The 20,188-nt window shown below is 36.6% G+C and overlaps 5 protein-coding genes across 8 annotated transcripts; 3 read left to right on the top strand and 2 right to left on the bottom strand.

Annotated features, from left to right (window-relative positions):
* The first annotated feature begins 72 nt into the window (after window positions 1-72).
* LOC106396220 lies at window positions 73-2,698 on the top strand. Its single transcript, XM_013836559.3, has 4 exons — window positions 73-1,397; window positions 1,587-1,740; window positions 1,864-2,112; window positions 2,210-2,698. Exons 1-4 carry the CDS (start codon window positions 946-948, stop codon window positions 2,537-2,539), a joined length of 1,185 nt encoding a protein of 394 aa, XP_013692013.1. The 5' UTR covers window positions 73-945; the 3' UTR covers window positions 2,540-2,698.
* Window positions 2,699-5,115: 2,417 nt separating this feature from the next.
* On the bottom strand, window positions 5,116-6,550 carry LOC125586260 (transcription initiation factor TFIID subunit 12b-like). Of its 4 annotated transcripts, none has more exons than XR_007322777.1 (3): window positions 6,005-6,541; window positions 5,561-5,764; window positions 5,116-5,472 (listed from the first exon to the last, which is right to left on the bottom strand). XR_007322777.1 is itself a non-coding variant. In XM_048756151.1 (2 exons), exons 1-2 carry the CDS (start codon window positions 6,256-6,258, stop codon window positions 5,594-5,596), a joined length of 420 nt encoding a protein of 139 aa, XP_048612108.1. In that variant the 5' UTR covers window positions 6,259-6,545; the 3' UTR covers window positions 5,116-5,593. The 4 variants fall into 4 exon arrangements, 1 of the variants encoding a protein (XP_048612108.1); XR_007322778.1 differs by having other exon boundaries at window positions 5,116-5,463; window positions 6,005-6,539; XR_007322776.1 differs by having other exon boundaries at window positions 5,116-5,764; window positions 6,005-6,550.
* A 235-nt stretch (window positions 6,551-6,785) lies between these two features.
* BNAC04G11670D lies at window positions 6,786-8,711 on the top strand. The gene is made up of 4 exons (XM_013836560.3): window positions 6,786-7,355; window positions 7,567-7,720; window positions 7,841-8,080; window positions 8,189-8,711. The coding sequence occupies exons 1-4, from the start codon at window positions 6,931-6,933 to the stop codon at window positions 8,492-8,494; spliced, it is 1,125 nt and encodes a 374-aa protein (XP_013692014.1). The 5' UTR covers window positions 6,786-6,930; the 3' UTR covers window positions 8,495-8,711.
* A 21-nt stretch (window positions 8,712-8,732) lies between these two features.
* Window positions 8,733-10,665, bottom strand: LOC125586259 (ATP synthase subunit gamma, mitochondrial-like). The gene is made up of 7 exons (XM_048756150.1): window positions 10,412-10,665; window positions 10,282-10,325; window positions 10,039-10,191; window positions 9,766-9,879; window positions 9,551-9,678; window positions 9,349-9,471; window positions 8,733-9,238 (listed from the first exon to the last, which is right to left on the bottom strand). Exons 1-7 carry the CDS (start codon window positions 10,507-10,509, stop codon window positions 8,921-8,923), a joined length of 978 nt encoding a protein of 325 aa, XP_048612107.1. The 5' UTR covers window positions 10,510-10,665; the 3' UTR covers window positions 8,733-8,920.
* A 665-nt stretch (window positions 10,666-11,330) lies between these two features.
* On the top strand, window positions 11,331-13,894 carry LOC106396926 (receptor like protein 26-like). The gene has a single exon (XM_013837438.3). The coding sequence runs from the start codon at window positions 11,412-11,414 to the stop codon at window positions 13,815-13,817; it is 2,406 nt and encodes an 801-aa protein (XP_013692892.1). The 5' UTR covers window positions 11,331-11,411; the 3' UTR covers window positions 13,818-13,894.
* Window positions 13,895-20,188: the final 6,294 nt, after the last annotated feature.

Here is a 20,188-nt window from a genome sequence, read left to right as displayed (position 1 = left end):
ACGTAACGTTATCGGTGATTAAAAATTGTTAAACCGGAATTTATGATGTAATGGTGTTTGACCAGAACAACTCCGCATTGTCCGGAGAAGTAACGAGAGGGAATATGAATCCAAACATAATGTGAATGCAATTATTCGTAATCTTGCGGGATATTACAGAAATTTTATCTTAGAAACGTTTGAGCTAAGATTGGAGCTCTCAACTAGAAGCCATGAATTGAATGCATGTCATGAGATGATTAGCAAGACTACATGAGCATAACATGAGATGACCTACGTACAATACTGCTTCTTTGGTGGGTGTATTTGCAATGCTCTTTGAGGAGCAAAAACTAGAAAATGTCCATTTGGTTGCAACAAACAAGATATGTTACAAATGAGGTTATATATTGAACCAATTTGACCATTTCTATGCATATATCTAGAGTTCTGTTTGGATTTTTTGATACAATAAACCAAATTAAAACCAGATTTATACTATTTTAATAAATATTACTACGGTGAAATAAAAAGTACTTATTTATTTTTTTTGAAACAAAATTTTGATAGAAAAATTTACCAAAATGATTTTTATTATTTATGTCTAGTTTGAAAAATAAACCTGCAACATTCAAATTTTCAAATATGGACTTTAATAAAATAATTCCTTTTTTCGAAAATTTTACGGTAGAAATTAGTTTGAAATTTTAAGATAAATAATAATAGGTTAAATAGAAGTGATTCAAATGATATTAAGTTGAAAACGAAATTGCTCAAGTTGGTTATATTCGTTGGAAGTTAACCGTCTCTTTTTGGCGGCTGTTTTTGAGTTAACCATTTTATCCCTCGCGTTTTGTGGATGCAACTACGTGGCTCGACGTCGTTTTAGACTGCCACTATAAAAACGACGGTATCTCAGCAAGATAATTGTATCCGGCCTCTTCTTGGCAAGAGTCGAAGACGAAGATGGCTGATCCGTTGAAACAAATATGCGACGAACTAGGAGTCTGCACAGAAGAAGCGCTCTTCTACCTGGAAGGATTCCGATGGGATCTAAACGCAGCGACGGAGGCTTGCCGTAGCAAAACATTACCGTCGTCGGAGAACGAGAGAACCGCGGCGGAGGAACAAAGGAGAAACGATAAGATCGCGAGATTCGTAGTCGCAACAGGAGCGACTGTAAAGGAAGCAAGATATTACCTCAGCCGCGAAAACTGGAACGTAGACAATGCCTGCCTCTCTTTCTTGGCATTATCACACGACGATCATACTGAGGGGAGTTCGAATGAGCCGTGGTATCTGCACGGGTTCTCAGGGAATGAACGACCGGACACGACGCATGACGTTTTGAGTAAAGTGCCGCAGTTTCATAATACCTCGACGAATCTCAGAATCGGGAGCCCTCCTCCTTCTGCTAGGTCATCATTTCTTGATTTACTGTTTAGCGCATCTTTTTTTAGCTACGTTTGTGTTCTTTGTTTGCGTATCTTCGTGTTATTCGTTTAGGGTTTAGCGTGTCTTTATTTGTGTTCTTGATTTAAGGTTTATCCTATCTTTGTGTTCTGAATCTTGTTTTTTTTTTTTGGTAACTTGCTTTACTTGTGCAGGACGCCACCGCTTGAATTGAAACCGGAAAGTATAAAACGATTCCGCGATGTTGTCTCTGATGCCTCTTCACAAGCCGTAATCGATTGCCTCAACGACTGCAAGGGGAATGCAGAACACGCCATCCAATATTTCTATGAGGTTTACAGTCTAAAGGTGCTTGCTGAGTGTTTATCTTGATTTTTTGTTTGCTAATGAATAATTCAACTCAATGTTAACAACCTATCGTCTCCCGATGATCTTTCTTTGAGTTACCCTTCTCTGTTTTTTGTTTTACAGAATGAAACTCCCCCAGAAAGTTTACCTGATGAGATCAAGGAAGAGCGCATCGCTTCATTCTCTTCCATGACTGGAGAGACTAGACATGTTGCAAAAGTTTACCTGGAAAAGTTTATGTGGAATCTAGACCAAGCCATCGACTATTTCTTTGAACCTAGTGACCCCTCGGAGACACAAAAGTCACTTGAAGTGGCTGGTGAAGGAGACGTCACAGTGGCTATACCTGGGATGGCGTCATCTCAAGTGGATGTATGTAGACCTTCTCTTCCTCTGGTCTTAGCTTTCTACATAAGGTGTTTGCTTTTCTATTTCCACTTCTGAGTATTTTGTTGTCTTGACTTTAAAGGGTAAGGCTGTAGAGGAAGGTTCAAGCACGGAGACAGTCCCTGATCCTTTTGCTAACCGAGACAGGAGGACAACTGTGGAGACTCAAGCTGCGCCGAGTACTATTACGTTAACTATCAACTTGGCAGATACGTCTGGGGCATCGCTGGAGCTTCCTTTTAGATCAAACCAAACCTTAAGAGACATCCGCAATGCTATTGACCAGCGATATCCAGATAACGACAGGGGCTACGTTTTGCAATCGGGGGATGGAGTAGACTACATGGATTGGAATGTGACTGTATACAGAGTTTCTACTCGTGGTACAGTTCTCTTCCAGATCAACCCCTAGCTTTTGTTTTTGTACAGTTTTCCAGTGACTGATGAAACAGAGAAAGAGAGAGATGGAAAGAGGATTCATATAGACGTTGAAAAGGATTCTTGCTTTGTATAGGATAAAAAATAGAACAGAGAAGCTTTGATTCTGTAGAGTATGAAAAAAATGAAAACATAGCTGCTTCTTACTTTTGCTTTTCCTCTGTTTGTTCAAACGTGAATATTCGTTATCCTGCTGGAAAATTACAACCTTAAACTAAAACCATAAACAAGATTACCTTCTTTTTTCTTTTTGGTCAAAACAAAAAAAAAGATTACCTTCATAAAGCATCACAATCCAACAAGTAGCATTATCAATCACCACAACAACATGGCATGAGAGACAGAGAGTGTGTTTTTTTAATCTATTTTGGCAATTTTCCCAATAAAATGTGTAATATATATTAAGTATTAAATATTAATACATAGTACTAGAGCAAAAATATCGGCCAGTTTCGTAAGGTTAAAAAAAAAACGAAATAATAATAGTTAAATCAAATGATTAAGTTTTTTTAATTTAAATAAAATAATCAAGTTATACATGTAGAAAAAAAATGTGTTTAAAACATGACATGTGAAACTAAAAGTTAATAATGGGTTCTTAAAAGTCTTTAGTTCATAACTTATTGTTTTTTTTTCTTCATTTTGTTTTCCTTTAAATCTTAGATACGTTAAAACTCTTGTCGGTGAAGAAAGTGTATCCTCTGGGTTCTGGGTCCGGCGTACGGCCAGCGCGTGAGCGTGCGTGCCGTCGCTGGAACCCTTCTTCTTCCTTTAGTTTGCTCGTCCTTTGCTTCTCCTTCGACTCCGCTTCCCCACCGTCTTGTCCGAGCTCTGGTACGGCGTCCATCTTCGACTTCGTCTGTAGCTTGCTGAGATGACCATCATCAACGGTGGCTCTGTTTATCCTGGAGTCAAGGCGCGGTAGTGTGGAGGGGTTTGTGTAGTGAAGTCGTTTCCACAGAAGATCGATCTGCTCTTTTTAGGTCTCTTTCTTGCGTTTCAGTTTTTGTTTCAGGGATGGTGATGCGTCTCTCCGGTCTGGTGTAGCGGCAGGTGTGCTGTGTGGCCTTGGAGGTGTCGGGAGTACCAGAGGACGGTCCTGAGGCATTATTGTTGGGTTTGGTGTTTCGCTTCCTGGTTTTGGTTACAGCAACGGTGGAAGAAGTGGTGTGTTAATGGTGTGTTGAGTGTTTGGTTGGTGTGGTGGTATGGGGTTAGCAGAACATGTCTAACACCTTTGAGAAGATTCAGGTTCTTGTCGCCGTTATCTCCGTTGTTTGGAGTCCTTCTCCTGGCCTTGAATAATTGTCTTTTCCGGATTGTCTTGTGCCTATCTTGTCCTCGGTGGCTTCGGTTAGTTGAAGCATTATAAAGAGGTTGAAAGTGTTAGGTTCTCCGATGAAGGTTCAGTTGAGAAGGAAGCTTAAATTCTAGGCGTGTGTTTGCTTCTTGGTTGGTATATGGTGTTAGACTCTCGAGTTTGTGTTCTGGTTTGGCACCATGAACTGAAGGTTCAGGTAATCAGGAGTGTTGTGTCGTTGTAATGCCATTGCATTGCTGTTTCTTTCTAGTGCAGTTAGCTGCAAGTAGTCCGGCTTGTCAAAGCTCAGAAGCTTTACCTCTAATCTCTTTCTCAAGGTTTCCTTGTCTTGAGGCGGGATGCAAGAGTGAAGAGCTATCTAGTGTTTGTAGTAGTTTTTTGTATGTCACCCGTTGTTTGGGTTTGAGCTTGCCCTTTGTGGGCTATGCTTCCGGGGATGTTAAGTTGTTTCCACCGGATTTAGATTTTCACCCTTGTATGTTCTTCGGTTTCATCAATCAAAATCAGTTGGCAAAAAAATAAAAAAAATCTTAGATACATTGGGGTTGGAGCTGCTATTAAGTTGTGCAGTCGGTTACTTTTGTTGGAATTTAGAATAGTCTCTTCTCGCCACCTGTATTTGGTTGAGTTGTTTACCAAATCTGATACATTTGTGTTTACTTACAGAGACACTTTCAACTTTTGACACTTTTTCTAGACAACTGGCTTTTTAGACCCTTTTACCCTCACGTAAAACAACTTGATTCTCTCTCTGCTGCAAATATTTTCTGGTTACCTCAAATGCGGTCACTTTGGTTCCTAACTAATACTTAGTTTATTACTTTCTCTTAAAAATATGTTTTATCCCATCATGTTTAGTTTATTATAATTTCATTTTCTAATAAGTAAATAAATACATAATAACTGTATAAAATTTTCAATTTTTTCGTTATTTTGATATTCATATGCATATATACTTCAATATTTTATTAAATTTCCAAATTTTAATTTATTAGATAATTTTCAAATTTTAATTGTGGACTGTGTACATAAGAAATGTGGATGAGTTCCTAACTAAATTCTTCTGGTTACCTGAAATGTGGTCACGTGAGAACTCTTATATACAAGTTATGGTGGATAGTATCTCATAATTTGTTTTTTTTTTGTGTGGACAAGTTATAATTGATACTATGGTGGTTTAAATATAGCAGCTCTATCTGTCTGCATATAAACATGAAAGAACCAACAAGTGTTAAACCTTTGAGAACTTTTTTTTTTTGGTAAAATGTTAAATTGATTATACCAAGTTTTTGTTTTTTACAGAAAGACGAAGAAGACTAGTAGCAGAGAAACGGAAATAAAACCTAAACAGAGCATCTTATAAGAAAAATGCAGAAACTATTACAAAGAAGAATGGTCGTCGAGATGAACCGGAGGTAGCGTAACATCGATGGTCCAGAGGGGAGGTATGAGCGGACTAAGCCTCAGGTTATCGCGAGCTCCCGGGGCACCCTCAAACCTTGTTGCACCAGGCAAAGACCTACAGCTTCCGAAAGTTTTTATCATCAACACCATCGCAGAGAAACACATCACGGAACCTTCAAGAACTTTAAATGTGTTCACTGGAGGTTTTGGACCTAAACAGAGGATTACAAAAAAATTCAGTCAAGCTACTGAGATTTTTTAAACTCATACCTGAGGCAAAGAAAGAGCATCTTGCTGTGACGATTATTGTATAATTTGCCCCGGATTGCTTAGCTGCTGAGCATAGAGAGCAGGGTTAGCTCTCATTTGCGAGCTCAAATTCAATGATTCCATCACTCGCATCCCCTGTAACTGTTGTCCATAACTTCCCGGATGACACTGAGAGCCTTCGACTAGGCCAGACTGCTGCCTTGGCTACAAGGGATTAGCTCCTTTGTCTCAGAATAAAGAAAGTGATTTCGTTCACACAAATACAAGAAAGAGCACAATGCATATTGAAAGAGAAGCAATTCCAATCAAAAAAGATTTCAACATTCTTGTTGCAACGAGAAGATTGAATACAAAGTACATAAAAAGAAACAATTTGACACTCTCGTTTGTGACATTCTTACAGGAACTAGATAAACGAGAAGATAGTAAGGTAAGAATGAATACCGAGGAAGCTGCCAATAACTAGGCTGCGGCTCCAGCTGCAGTGTTATATGTATTGGCAAGTGTCCGCTTTGGCCAAGCAAAGCTGCCCTCGATATGTTTTGTTGAACAGAACTTGAATCACCAAATTTAATCGCTCCGTACATCCCAGCTTGCTGCTCCAAAACGTTGCCGTATTGACCTTGATGCTGCTGAACTTGGATCGTGCGAGAAACAGAAGGGGATCGCTGAGCTATGTGATAATTCAACATTGGCATTTGCTGCAAACTTAAATGTTGCGGAATCGAAGAAGAGACTTGCCGAGTCTGACCGAGTTGCTGACTCAGTGTTTGTTGTTCCAACAGAGAAGGAGATGGGATCTGAGCTCCAACGGATGGACTCGGAGACGCGATGTTCGGTTCCGAATTGCTAATAATGTTGGTGATTTGGTTAAGAGATGTTCTGGTTCTTCAAGATGTTAAAAAAAAATCGGGGTTGAGAAAAGTGAGATTAGGGTTCGTGCATTGGGGGAAAGAGATTTTGATTTTGAGTGAATATGTGAGTTTATTTTTATTTTTAAATTATTAAAAAAGTGACTCGTTTAGTTGAGATTCTTTGTTAGATGTAGTTTGGTTAGTAGAAAGGTAGTAAGGACAAAGAAGAAGCAAAATGTGTGTCTCAATCCCAAAGTGACTTTGAGTGTAATTGGAAATTCAAAAAACGCCTCTAGGTGTATAGTATTTCTCTATTTGGTTTATTGCTGTTACTTACCATTTTACCCCTCGATTCTTATGGACACAATTGCCTGATTCGGCATCGTTTTAGACTGCCGATATGAAACGACGTTGTTGCAGCAAGAAAATAGTACCCCTCCCTCTTCTTCTTCCGCAAAGATTCCGAAACAAGTAGAAACTCCCGCCCAAATCTGGTGACGAGGACGACGACGAACGATGGCTGATCCGTTGAGACAAATCTGCGACGAACTAGAAGTCTGCAAAGAAGAAGCGCTATTCTACCTCGAAGGATTCCGATGGGATCTGAACGCAGCGACGGAGGCTTGCCGCACCAAAACCTTGCCGTCGCCGGCTCAACCTCCGTCTGAGAACCAAAGAACAGCGGCGGAGCAACAAAGTAGAAACGAGAAGATCGCGAGATTCATAGACCTTTCTAATGGATCATCGTCTGTGGCGGACGCAACAAAGTACCTCAACGACAACAATTGGAGCCTGGAGGACGCCGCCGGCGCTTTCTGTGCACATCGCTATGATAAACCTGAGAAGAAGTCGAAGCCGGTGCCGTTATCACACGACGGTGGTCATACTGAGCCGCAGTTTCATAGTACCTCGACAAATCTCAGGAGCCCCCCTTGGGTTAGGTCAATCATTTCTTGATTTACGGTTTAACGTATCTTTGTTTGTTTAGAGTTTAGCTATCTTTTTTGTTCTTGGTTTACGGTTTAGCGTATCTTCGTGTTATTGGTTTAGGGTTTAGCGTATCTTTCTTTATTTGTGTTGTTGATTTGGGGTTTAGCGTATCTTTTTGTTCTGAATCTTTTTTTTTTTTGGTAACTTGCTTCACTTGTACAGTACGGTGCCGTTTCAACTGGCACAGAAAAGAATAAACCACTTCCACGATGTTGTTTCTGCTGCCTCTTCAAAAGCCGTAATCGATTGCCTCAACGACTGCAAGGGGGATGTAGATGCCGCCATCCTCTATTTCGATGACGTTTACAGTAAAAAGGTGCTTGCTTGCTTTTTGTCTTTACATTTATGGCAAACATATCCCTGAATCTACACCTCTATTGTCTCCTGATGATCTTTCTTTGAGTTTCCCTTCTCTGTTTTTTTTTTGGTTTAAAAGAATTCCACAGAATGTTTACCTCATGGGGTCAAGGAAGCGCGCATCGCTTCATTCTCTTCGATGACTAGAGCGACTAGACAAGTTGCACAAGCTTACCTGGAAAAGTATATGTGGGATCTAGACCAAGCCATCGACTATTTCTTTGAACCTAGTGACTCGGAGACACAAAAGTCACTTGAAGAGGCTGGTGAAGGAGACGTCACAGTGGCTAAACCTGGGATGGCGTCATCTCAAGTGGATGTATGTAAACCTTCTCTTCCTCTTATCTTAGCATTTACATAAGGGTGTTTGCATTCTGTTACTCTTTGATTACTTCTGAGTGTTTTGTTTGTTGTCTTGACTTTAAAGGGTAAGGCTGTAGAGGAAGGTTCAAGCACGGAGACAGTCCCTGATGATAACCGAGACAGGACAACTGTGGAGTCTATTATGATAACTATCTCCTTGGCAGATACGTCTGGGGCATCGCTGGAGCTTCCTTTTAGATCAGACCAAACCGTAAGAGACATCCGCAATGCTATTGACCAGCGATATCCAAATAACGACAGGGGCTACGTTTTGGAATCAGGGGATGGACTACGCTACATGGATTGGAATGTAACTGTATACAGAGTTACTAGGGGTGAATCTACAACTCTCTTCCAGATCGACCCCTAGCCTTTGTTTTGGTAACAGTTTTGAAAGAGAGAGATGGAAAGAAGATTCATATAGACGTTGAAAAGGATTCTTGCTTTTGTATAGGGAAAAAAAAATAGAACAGAGAAGCTTCGTCATACTTGTTTTGAGATGGGAACTGATAAGAGGAGAGTTCTTATTATAGTTTTGATTCTGTATAGTTTGAAACATAGCAACTTCTTACTTTTGCTTTTCCTCATTCTTGTTTGCAAAACGTGAATATTCGTTATCCTGCTGGAAATTTATTACAAGAAACATCTTAGCCAAGTCTGGTTGTCTCAACAAGAAGCCAGCAAAAGAAATTGATTTCAGTAGCCCTTTAAGAGTTCAAAACACACTCTTCTCCTTTATGGTGGATAGATATATCAAACGCCAAGTTTAACGCAAAACAATGATGATGTGCTTTGCTTATTTAGCGGCTTCAAGTGCAGAAGCTCCAGAGATAATCTCGATAAGCTCGGTTGTGATAGAAGCTTGACGAGTCCTGTTGTAAGTGAGGGTGAGACGGTCAAGCATTTCTCCTGCGTTTCTGCTTGAGCTGTCCATTGCTGACATCCTCGCTCCCATCTCACTACACGCATTCTCCAGCACCGCGTTGAACATTACACAAGAGAATTGGAACTCGGCCAGATTCTGCAGAATTTCTCCCTTGGTTTCACCACCTTCAATCTCGTATGAGTCGAGCTCACCGAGTTTTCCTCCAACTTCAGATTCCTTCTCAATAATCTTTGAATGCAAAAAAACACGAATATAAATATAAGCTTATATGGTTAAAGCAGAATGTGAGACACTAAGCACAAGTCGTAATCCTGAGACATTTGACAATTGTGACATACCTCAGGAGACAAAACAGTGGCCACAGTTGGTAGAAATGCGACAACGGAATGGAACTTGTTGTAGACAATGCGCAAAGCATCAAATTCAACGTTTTTCAGGATGTCATCAGCTAGAACTGAGACCTGAACCAGCAAGTCAAAATAAGAAAACATTCACGATAGAGAGCGTATGGACTGGGGGGAGAGAAAGTACTGCTCCTACCTGAGCATAATTGAGTGGATTCTTGTTCAGCTCTGTGACAGTAAGGGAGATGTCGTTCTTTGAGTCACGAAACATGATAGCTTTCGCTTTCTCTCCGACAATAACAAACTTCACGTCCTTTTCAGGACCTGCAGTGAAATAAAAGTTAATTAAGGTATATGATAATTTTATGGAAACAGAACAATGAAGACATCAAAGGTGGTTTCAGAACATACCAGCGTTCAATTTGTAGAGAGCCCTGCTCACTTTAACAACAGTTGAGTTAATTCCACCACAGAGACCCTTGTCAGAAGAGAGAGTGACCACAACACTCTTCTTAACGTCAATGCCTGGTTTTGCCACCATTAAGTGTACACGCAAGAAATCATAAACACATCCAAAAGAACAACACATAGATAGCAAAGAGCTAAAGAGATAGTTCGTCATCATCAACTAGTATGAAATGAAATGATTATAAAAAAAAACTAATCTAGATTGTGAAACCATACTGGGGTTATCTCCAAGAAGAGCAGTAAAGGGCTGCCAAAGGCCACGAGAGTTCTCAGCTCTGCCCTGAACAGCTCTAAGCTTAGAAGCAGCAACCATCTTCATGGCCTTTGTGATCTTCTGGATGTTCTTTACACTCTTCATCCGGTTACGCACTACAAAGAGTTACACATTCAAAGCAATTCATGAACATAAGAATGTATCACAGACTTTAACAAACACAATCCTAACTAGCCGAGACTTACCCACTTGAGTCGAGATGGATCGAACTCCAAGAGGTCCCTCCTCCCTACAAAAATCAAATCCAGGTTCAATCTCATCATCTAATCAGCAACAAATCAATCGTATAAAGTATGAATCTGAAAGAGATCTCACCGGTCAGCAGAGAGGGGAGATGGGGTGGCAGCGATAGGGCGAGCGGCGATTGAAGGGAGGAGACGCCTCCCTTCGCGACGGAAAACAGCCATTGCCATTTGATCTGGAGATTGATGATAAAACGAAACCCTAGCTCAGAACGGAGTATTCTTCTTCTTCTCGGCTCGACAGAAATGAGACCGAAACTAAGGGATCATTTATTTGTCCGAACACACACTTTCCACGGCGTCGTTTTGGGATGATGACTACCAAACTTTTCTCCTGAATTCAATTTGGGCTCAACTCGGGCTTATACTAATACTTCGTCGGCCTGTTTTGCATGTCTCATATGCCTTCCTTTCCTCAAATTGCCACGTCACTATATTTGTTTTTTTTAATAAGTTGATTTTTGACTCCATAATGACTCTTATCCATCCTCCACTAAATATAAATGCAAATTGGTTATGTAACGTAACAGACATCATAAATGTGATGAGATAAAATATCACCAAACGATGAATTATTGAAGCCCCCACTTGTTTTTCATTTTCGTGTACTATTCGAAAGCCAACAACACTGATAACTACAAGACTATATATTATTAAATAAAATTGCCATCGTCATCAGATTAATTACCCAATTCGTAACTGTTGGATCCAATATTATTGCGTTATGCTAATACATACTCCATTGATTTATTTGTAGCTTAATCAGTGTGAACGTTAACGTGCACTTGTAATTCAAACATGATTTTAAGGCCAATGAAAAAAGTCAACTGTTACACCAAAAAAAAAAAAGGTTAACATAGCTGAACAGACAGTTTGATGTCTAGACAGAATTTAAGAGAGGTCCAAGTTGAATTAATTTCATAGAGACCCAGAGATTTGTTATTATTGCTTAATAATATGGATATAGTTTATCATGAAAGTGATATTGGCGGCTTAAATGACATACTATATACCAAACATTTTATACGTTTCTTTTTGGTACAAATCACCAACTTTTTCAATCACAAACACCAATGTCACAACCGTGTCTGCATTTGCGTCTGATCTCTGTACTCTTACTCTGCTGTATCCTCTTCGCTTCACACGTCTTAATGATCACTGCTCTTGTTTGTCGTCCCGACCAGATCCAAGCTCTCGTACAATTCAAGAACGAGTTTGAATCCAACGGTTGCAACCGTAGCGACTATCTCAACGGAGTCCAGTGCGATAACTCGACTGGTGCAGTCACGAAGCTACAGCTCCCAAGTGGCTGCTTCACTGGAGTTCTCAAACCCAATAGTAGTCTCTTTGGCTTCAAACACCTTCGTTACCTCAACCTCTCTCATAACAACTTCACGTCCTCTTCACTCCCTTTTGAATTCAGCAGCCTCAAAAGATTAGAGGTTTTGTCTCTTTCCTCTAATGGCTTCATTGGTCAAGTTCCTTCCTCATTTAGTAACTTAATCCATCTCACCCATTTAAACCTTTCACACAATGAGCTCACTGGTAGTTTCTCACTTGTGAAAAATCTCACCGAGCTCTCGTTTCTAGACCTTTCTTACAATCAGTTCTCAGGAACCATACCTTCTGATTTACTACTCACTATGCCCTTCTTGTCTCATCTTGATTTGAAAAAGAATATTCTCACTGGTACATTTGAAGTTACAAACTCAACTTCTTATAGGCTAGTGTATTTATCCCTCGGCCAAAACCAATTTGAAGGGCAAATCCTTAAGCCTATCTCAAACCTCATCAACCTCAACCATCTTGACGTTTCTTCCCTAAACACAAGCTACCCAATAGACTTAAGCATCTTCTCCCCTCTCAAATCTTTGTTGGTGCTTCACCTTTCTAGAAACAGGTTATTACCAGCCAGTCTAAATTCTTCAGACATCCCATTGAGCTTAGAAAGCTTAGTAATGCCACGGTGTGACATTACCGAGTTCCCAAACATCTTAAAGACCCTTCTAAACTTGCAACACCTAGACATTTCCAGCAACATAATCAAAGGGAAAGTCCCTGAATGGCTTTGGAAACTTCCTCATCTCAGCCTAGTGAACCTTGTGAACAATTCTTTCACCGGTTTCGAAGGCTCTTCAGATGTTTTTCTTAATTCATCAGTGCAGTTACTAGATTTTGCATATAACTCCATGACAGGGGAACTTCCTGTTCCACCACCTAATATCATCTACTTGTCAGCGTGGAACAATAGCTTCACAGGGAACATACCTCTCCAAGTCTGCGACCGAAGCTCTCTCACCGTTCTTGATCTCTCCTACAACAAACTCACCGGTCCAATACCTCAGTGTTTGAGTAACTTGAAGATAGTGAACCTCAGGAAGAACAACTTGGAAGGAAGTATACCTGACGAGTTCTATAGCGGCGGTTTGACACAAACACTTGACGTTGGATACAATAGACTAACCGGGAAGCTTCCAAGATCGCTTTTAAATTGCTCATTTCTGAGGTTTCTAAGCGTTGACAACAACAGAATCGACGACACGTTTCCTTTCTGGCTCAAGGCTTTACCAAACTTGCAAGTCTTTACCCTCCGTTCAAACAGATTCTTTGGCCATCTTTCTCCTCCTGATAAAGGTCCACTCTCGTTTCCCGAGCTGCGGATACTTGAGTTATCGGATAATAACTTTACCGGAAGCTTGCCACCAAGTTTCTTTGTTAACTGGAAAGCATCAGCGATCAAGGTAGATGAAGATGGGAGAATTTATATGGGAGACTACAAGCATGCTTATTATGTCTATGAAGATACTTTGGATCTACAATACAAAGGGCTATTCATGGAGCAAGGGAAGGTCCTTACTTCATACAACACCATTGATTTCTCTGGAAACAAACTCGAAGGACAGATTCCTGAATCTATTGGTCTTTTGAAGGCATTGATTGCGCTCAACTTATCGAACAACGCCTTCACAGGGCATATTCCTCTGTCTTTAGCAAATGTTACAGAGCTAGAGTCGCTAGACCTGTCAAAAAACCATTTGTCAGGGACTATTCCTAGGGAACTTGGAAGTCTCTCGTTTTTGGCGTACATAAGTGTGGCTCATAACCAGCTCAAAGGTGAAATACCACAAGGACCACAGTTTAGTGGGCAAGCTGAAACATCATTTGAAGGGAATGCAGGTCTATGTGGTCTTCCTCTCCAAGGAACTTGCTTTGCGCCACCGGAACAACAGCCTGAGGAAGAAGATGAAGAAGAAGAGGAAGAAGTGTTGAACTGGAAAGCAGTGGTTATAGGGTATGGGCCTGGATTGTTATCTGGATTGTTATTAGCTCATGTTACTGCTTCATACAAGCCGAAGTGGTATCTCAAAATAGTTGGTCTGGATAAGCCTAAGGAAGTAAAACCAGTTAGATTATTTATGTCTTTGGATTCAAGATGGGATAGTTATAATAATCATGTAGAAAGTGAAAGTGATACGTAACGATTGTATGTGTATGTGTAATATGTTTTTAAATGATGTAAGAAAGAGGTCTTAGTTGAGATCTCTCTTTTGGCTGATGATTAATGTCCTGAGGTGAACATAAGAGTCTCGGTGACTATAGGATTATATAGGTTCCAGGAATTCAATCTCAAACCAGAATCTACGGGGTCCTTATCCTCAACCCTCTCAATGGTCTACCTTGCTTGAACTGAAAGGGAAACTCATTAAGAAATGTTACGGTGCGAGTTAGTTATGATGTTATCCAACAATCTCATAAATACTATACCGGAAAATTCCAAGACAAGATAAAAGTTTCACCGAACCACTGAAAACCCCACACATATTACGCCTAACATATGTTGGATTTATTTGATTGCCGATTAATCTAGTGTGCGTGCGTTATGCAGTATATGTTGCACTTATCTGTTTGCTAAGCTAGTGTGAACGTACAGGTTGTTTTGAATCCAACGAAAATGCCAATTATCATGTGAACAATCAATTTTGTCTAGACAGTGTGAAAGAGATGCCGACGTGGAGTTTACTTCACGAACTGCGTGACTCGTACACATTTCACCTGACATGTAGACCCCCGCACACTTATTTATTAGAAACAATTACATTATATGACAAATTTCATACATTTTTAACATAATAAGTCATTTGTCTACACTTCTGTAGATATATCAAAGTAGACCGCGACCTAGACCGCAACCTGCTTGTTATATCCAAGTATAGTCCAGTAACAAATTAGGTTTGGACATCCCCTATATATTATTTGTGAAACATCACAACTTCTTTTTGTAACCACATGTCATCACTAGGATGATTCTTAGAATTATTAGAGAAATAGGTTGGTCCATCTAATTATATAATAAGCTTTTTATTAAACTAACCATAAATTCATTATTAATGTCATTTATTATTTCCTTAAATAAAGATTACAGAATTGCTTAATATAGGTAAAGTATATATGACAATTAATGATTTTGAATAATAAAGATCTGATAAAAAAAATGTATCTTCTATCAAATTTGTTTAATTTAAAACTATTAAAATAATTTTTTTTAAAAACACAATAACCATATTATAAAAATTTAGATTTTTCTGTATATTTTATATTTTGAATTTTAAAAAATGACTATAAATTACTAAAACTATTAAAAGTCTAACATTCAAATTTTGCGATCCATGGTTTAAAATTTTTGTTATGACAAAATACAAATGATTACAAAATCATATAAGTAAAAGTCTAATTTAATTAATCATTAAGATTTAAAATATATATGTATATATATCATTCTAAATTAAACTATAAACCATATTGAATAAATAAATATTTTAGTTTCAAAATTTACTTTGAATAATTTTTTATGATAAAAGTTTTGAACTAACATTGATAAATTTTTTTAAATTATCAACTACTAAAATTATTAATCCCATAATGAAAATTTGTTATCAGTAATTTAAAGTTTTTACTATTAAAAATACACATGATAAAAAAACATATGAGTAGAAAACATCATTAAAAAAAAATAGACATTAATATTAAAAATATACTATGTATGTTAATATCATTTAAATTTAATTACATATCCTATCATTGTTTTTTAAAAAAATGTTTAGATTAATAAAATTGATTTATACGTTCGCACCAATTTAATTATATATGTAATAGTTACTGACTTTTAATTATTCAATATATATTTATTATTTCATAATATGTAAGAACATATAATACATAAAATAATTTATATATATAATGTTTATTTCGCGCAAGGTGCGGATCTTAATCTAGTTTATATATATACCCGCAACAGATGTGGACTACTTCGACGTAGATTGACCCATCTAACATTTCTACGCTTCTGCCAACAAAACAAGTTGTAAAACACAGACTTACCCCTAATATACTAACTAGTTTAGTTTCAACCTAACCAACGATTAACAAATATATTTAACTAAATATATTTTACTAACCTTGTTAAATCAAAATTAGTGGATTTCATTCTATTTACTCGTCATTTTTTTTCTTCTCTTCAATCATTTTTTTTTCTTTTCTTTGAGAGTTTTACTTAAAAGATTTTCTTTAGTTGTAGATGTTTTGATGTTTTTATATTGGAAACAATTGCATGTTAAGACGATTTTTCCGACTAATCTAACATAAAAAATCTCAAACATTCGTTTTGTCGCATTTTTTTATTTTTACCTGACTCGATTAGGCCTGAACATTTCGGATGTCGGTTCGGTTCGGGTATCGGGTAGTTCGGGTATAGAGCTAGAAGATCTAGTTACTACTTAACCTATTTTTTGGTTCAGATCGGTTCGAATAGTTTCAGATAGTAAAACTAGGAACCAGAAAATACCCGGAAAAAAAATTTGGTTCTCATTTGGTTCTGGTTTGGTTAATTCGGGTTGTTCGGGTAATCCGAGTAAAATATCGGGTATTTTTGATATATCGAATAATTAGGATGACTCGAATAAAAATCTCAGGTATTCGGATTACATTGGTTATTTCAAATAAAACTATCCGGATACTTTCAAATACTTTCGGATATTTTGGGTACTTTATAATAATTTAGTTTTCTTCAAATATTTTTGGATAATTTTAGTAGATTTTTAAATTATAAGAATATATTTAATTATGTTATATGTATATATAATTAATATTTTACTATATTCGGGTACCCATTCGGTTCTCGATTTGGTTCCGGTTTGGTTCAGTTATTTTAGATATAGAATTATAGGAACCATTTGAGGGTTTCGGTCCGGTTCCGGTTTCGGATATGTCGGTTGTTTTTTCGGTTCCACTTTTTTTGCCCAGGCCTAGACTCGATCAGCTATCTTATGCAATTTCTATTTACAAACTTGGCTGAAATTTGTTCAGAATCGCGTATGAGATTCGACTCGTTGGTTGTTGTTTACGGAGAAATTGAGATCGGAGAAAACTATTTTTTTTGTCAGAAAAGAGATAAAAGCATTTAAGGTTAGGAAATCGGCCTAGGAGAAAAGGGTTAGGGCTACGAGATTTTATAATTTGACAAAAATATGAAAATGTAATTTTGTAGTTTGACTGAAAATGGCTTTCTGCGAATTTTACAACAAAATATGAATCTTTGTAATTTTGAAGGAATTGAAAAATTAATTTTACAGTTTTGAAGGTAATCTTATTTTGCAATTTTAGCTAGAATATGTTGTTTTTTCTTTTCATTTTTACGAAATAGAAAACCGATTGCCAACAGTGAAGATTGGCTGCAGCATATCAGAGAGTTATAACTGGTGACGGCTTCCTATGGCAAAGAGGCGGCTGCTCCGGTTAATGGTGACCGTTCCTGTGGGCAGGTCCGGCCCGGGGTAAAGCCCGTAAAGCAAGGGCTTGGAGCGCCACGATTTATTAATATCTTAGAGGCATATTTTGCAGCGAAGTTTCAATGGTCTAGTGGCTCTAAGTACATCTTCTTTCTCCTCCAGGCTTGGGTTCGAGGTTACACCTCTAACCAACTTTTTTTTCGTATTTAATAAAGACAAACTGCCAATAACTAAAAGATTTAATAATAACTAATTTATTTGATCGAAAGATTCATTACCTTTTCTAAAACAAATTATTTTCCTTATATCTATATTATTATTTGAGAAGTGATTTAGCTTATGTGTCAGTTTCTCCATAGTTTTAGGTTTTTTTGCTTATCTGTCAATATTTTCAATAATTTTAATTAGTAGTTTTTACTTATTTATTATGTTTTATTGTTTTCAGTTAGTAATTTTACTTATCTGTTATATTTTTAAACTTATCTGTTATATTTTAAAATAATTTTAGCTGTTTATTGTAAATTATAAATTAACATAAACCTGCGATAAGATACATGTTTGACCAAAAGCTTAGATTCACTGAATAATTGAATGATGTTCATTATACCGACAATGAAAACCATATAAACGTTAGGTTAAGGACAATATTAATTATACCGGCTCTATTATTTTACCGACTCGATAGCTATACATATATCATTCAAGTTTCTTTCCTTTACATATATCAAATCAAAAGCTACACACAAATCTTAAAACTTCTCAGCAACATTAATAACTTGCAAACAATGATGTCTTTTTGAAAAGAAAATCTGCTTCTTTTGTTCTTATTGAAGATATTGATCCGGCTAAAGATTGTTACAAGATTAAAGTTAAAATGTTAAAACTTTGGAATACATGGAAAAATTAAATTGAATTGGTGTTGGTATACCTTTGTAAATATTCTATTTTTCTTCATTATTGATTAGTATTAATTATACTGTTTAGTGTTAGTGATTTATTTTTGTAATTTGTTTTAGAGACGAAGATTCATGCTTCTATATTGATGGACGTTCTCTTGGTACTTTTCTATCTAAGTTATCGCAAGGGGATTCTTTTATTCTGAGTAATTTCACCATTGGTGACCATACCACAGAATATAAATTGAATCCTCTTCCTTTTATGATTAACTTCTATAGAACAACCAAAACTACTTCTTGCGATGATTTTCCAAAAAAAGTTACCAAATAATTACTTCAAATATTTTAAGGAAATATTGGAACACCAATATGAAAAAGAAGTCTTAATCGGTTAGTTTTCTATATCATATAGTGTTTTTATTGATGTGTCCTTATTTATATTCTCTTTTTAACCGGTTCTTTATTCTAATGTTTTGTGTGTTTAGAAGTTATTGGTGAAGTTGTGAATGTTAGACCTTTAGAAAGATCTAATGGCAAAAGGGAAATCATCGACTAAGTTAGAATTAACAATTCGTGACATAAAGTAAGTTTTATTCAACTTTTAATTTTATACTCATTTTATATTTTTATTATCTTATATTATTTTGTATTTTTAATACTTAGTGATACGTGTTTACGATGTACGTTGTGGTCTAGGTATGCAAAACAAGTATCAGACTTCTTTAAATCCAATGCAGCAGCATGTATTGTATGTGTTGCTCGATTTGTTTGTGTGCGAGAACTCAGAGCTATTTTTCCCCACAAAATCTAACATCTAAATTGCTGATGATATATGATATATGATATTTATTCGTTGTTGTTATTTTGTTTATGTCGTAGGAGCTGTGACTGTTTCTAATGTATTCAATGCCACTGAAATTGTTTTTGATCCACAACTACAAGAAGTGCTTGATTTCAAAGCTAAGTTTTCTAATGATATGATTTGATTATTACTAAAGAAGATTTTGATTCAAAATCTACTTCTCGAAAGTAGATTTATATGATAAATTTTTCATTAAGAATCCAATAAAATCTATCCGTGCATTGCAATGACGGATCTAGAAAATAATTTTTGTGGGGGAAAATAAATAAATTGATATATTTAAATTATTATATAATTTTTTTAAAAGTTTTATTTTTTAAGTTAAACTGATACAACTAAAATAACTGTTTTGAAAAGAAATATAAGATGAATCAGTAACAAAATAAAATGAAACAAAAAATTATCGAATAAGTTGTTAAAAACAATAATATTGAAAGGTATGCAAAACAAGTATCAGACTTCTTTAAATCCAATGCAGCAGCATGTATTGTATGTGTTGCTCGATTTGTTTGTGCGAGAACTCAGAGGTATTTTTCCCCACAAAATCTAACATCTAAATTGCTGAAAATATATAATATTTATTCGTTGTTGTTATTTTGTTTATGTCGTAGGAGCTGTGACTGTTTCTAATGTATTCAATGCCACTGAAATTTTGTTTGATCCACAACTACAAGAAGTGCTTGATTTCAAAGCTAAGTTTCCTAATGATATGATTTGATTATTACTAAAAAAGATTTTGATTCAAAATCTACTTCTCTGAAAGTAGATTTATATGATAAATTTTTCATTAAGAATCCAATAAAATCTATCCGTGCATTGCAATGACGGATCTAGAAAATAATTTTTGTGGGGGAAAATAAATAAATTGATATATTTAAATTATTATATAATTTTTTAAAAAGTTTTATTTTTTAAGTTAAACTGATACAACTAAAATAACTGTTTTCAAAAGAAATATAAGATGAATCAGTAACAAAATAAAATGAAACAAAAAATTATAGAATAAGTTGTTAAAAACAATAATATTGAAAGTTTGAGTGACAGGAAAAAATACTATGTAAAGAAAAAACAAAAGGAAGCAAAAGAATTAGAAGAAATGCAACGTTAAAGGGGTCAGATGGGGTTCGAACAGAAGACCAGTGGGGGCATATGATGGTTTTAACCACCTGAGCTGCATAATATTTAATGTTTATTATGTACAAAAATTAATATGCAAGATTGTATGGGGGCAGCTGCCCCCTCCATATACTGTAGATCCACCCCTGCGTGCATTGAATGCATTGAATGCATCGAATGAGGTACGTCGT

This window comes from Brassica napus, chromosome C4 (assembly GCF_020379485.1).
Source record: "Brassica napus cultivar Da-Ae chromosome C4, Da-Ae, whole genome shotgun sequence".
Taxonomy (NCBI): domain Eukaryota; kingdom Viridiplantae; phylum Streptophyta; class Magnoliopsida; order Brassicales; family Brassicaceae; genus Brassica; species Brassica napus.
Note: the sequence above shows the minus strand (reverse complement) of the source record. Positions and strands in the feature narration are given on the sequence as shown.

Coding starts and splice junctions, on each gene's coding strand:
- BNAC04G11670D (XM_013836560.3), top strand. CDS start 6,931: ATGGCTGATCCGTTGAGACAAATCTGCGACGAACTAGAAGTCTGCAAA. Junction 7,356..7,566: donor AGGAGCCCCCCTTGGGTTAG/GTCAATCATTTC, acceptor TCACTTGTACAG/TACGGTGCCGTTTCAACTGG. Junction 8,081..8,188: donor TGGCGTCATCTCAAGTGGAT/GTATGTAAACCT, acceptor TTGACTTTAAAG/GGTAAGGCTGTAGAGGAAGG.
- LOC125586259 (XM_048756150.1), bottom strand. CDS start 10,509: ATGGCAATGGCTGTTTTCCGTCGCGAAGGGAGGCGTCTCCTCCCTTCA. Junction 10,192..10,281: donor ATCCATCTCGACTCAAGTGG/GTAAGTCTCGGC, acceptor AACTCTTTGTAG/TGCGTAACCGGATGAAGAGT. Junction 9,679..9,765: donor TCTCTACAAATTGAACGCTG/GTATGTTCTGAA, acceptor ATTTCACTGCAG/GTCCTGAAAAGGACGTGAAG.
- LOC106396926 (XM_013837438.3), top strand. CDS start 11,412: ATGTCACAACCGTGTCTGCATTTGCGTCTGATCTCTGTACTCTTACTC.
- LOC125586260 (XM_048756151.1), bottom strand. CDS start 6,258: ATGCCAATGTTGAATTATCACATAGCTCAGCGATCCCCTTCTGTTTCT. Junction 5,760..6,004: donor AGTTATTGGCAGCTTCCTCG/GTATTCATTCTT, acceptor CTTGTAGCCAAG/GCAGCAGTCTGGCCTAGTCG.
- LOC106396220 (XM_013836559.3), top strand. CDS start 946: ATGGCTGATCCGTTGAAACAAATATGCGACGAACTAGGAGTCTGCACA. Junction 1,398..1,586: donor AGCCCTCCTCCTTCTGCTAG/GTCATCATTTCT, acceptor TTACTTGTGCAG/GACGCCACCGCTTGAATTGA. Junction 2,113..2,209: donor TGGCGTCATCTCAAGTGGAT/GTATGTAGACCT, acceptor TTGACTTTAAAG/GGTAAGGCTGTAGAGGAAGG.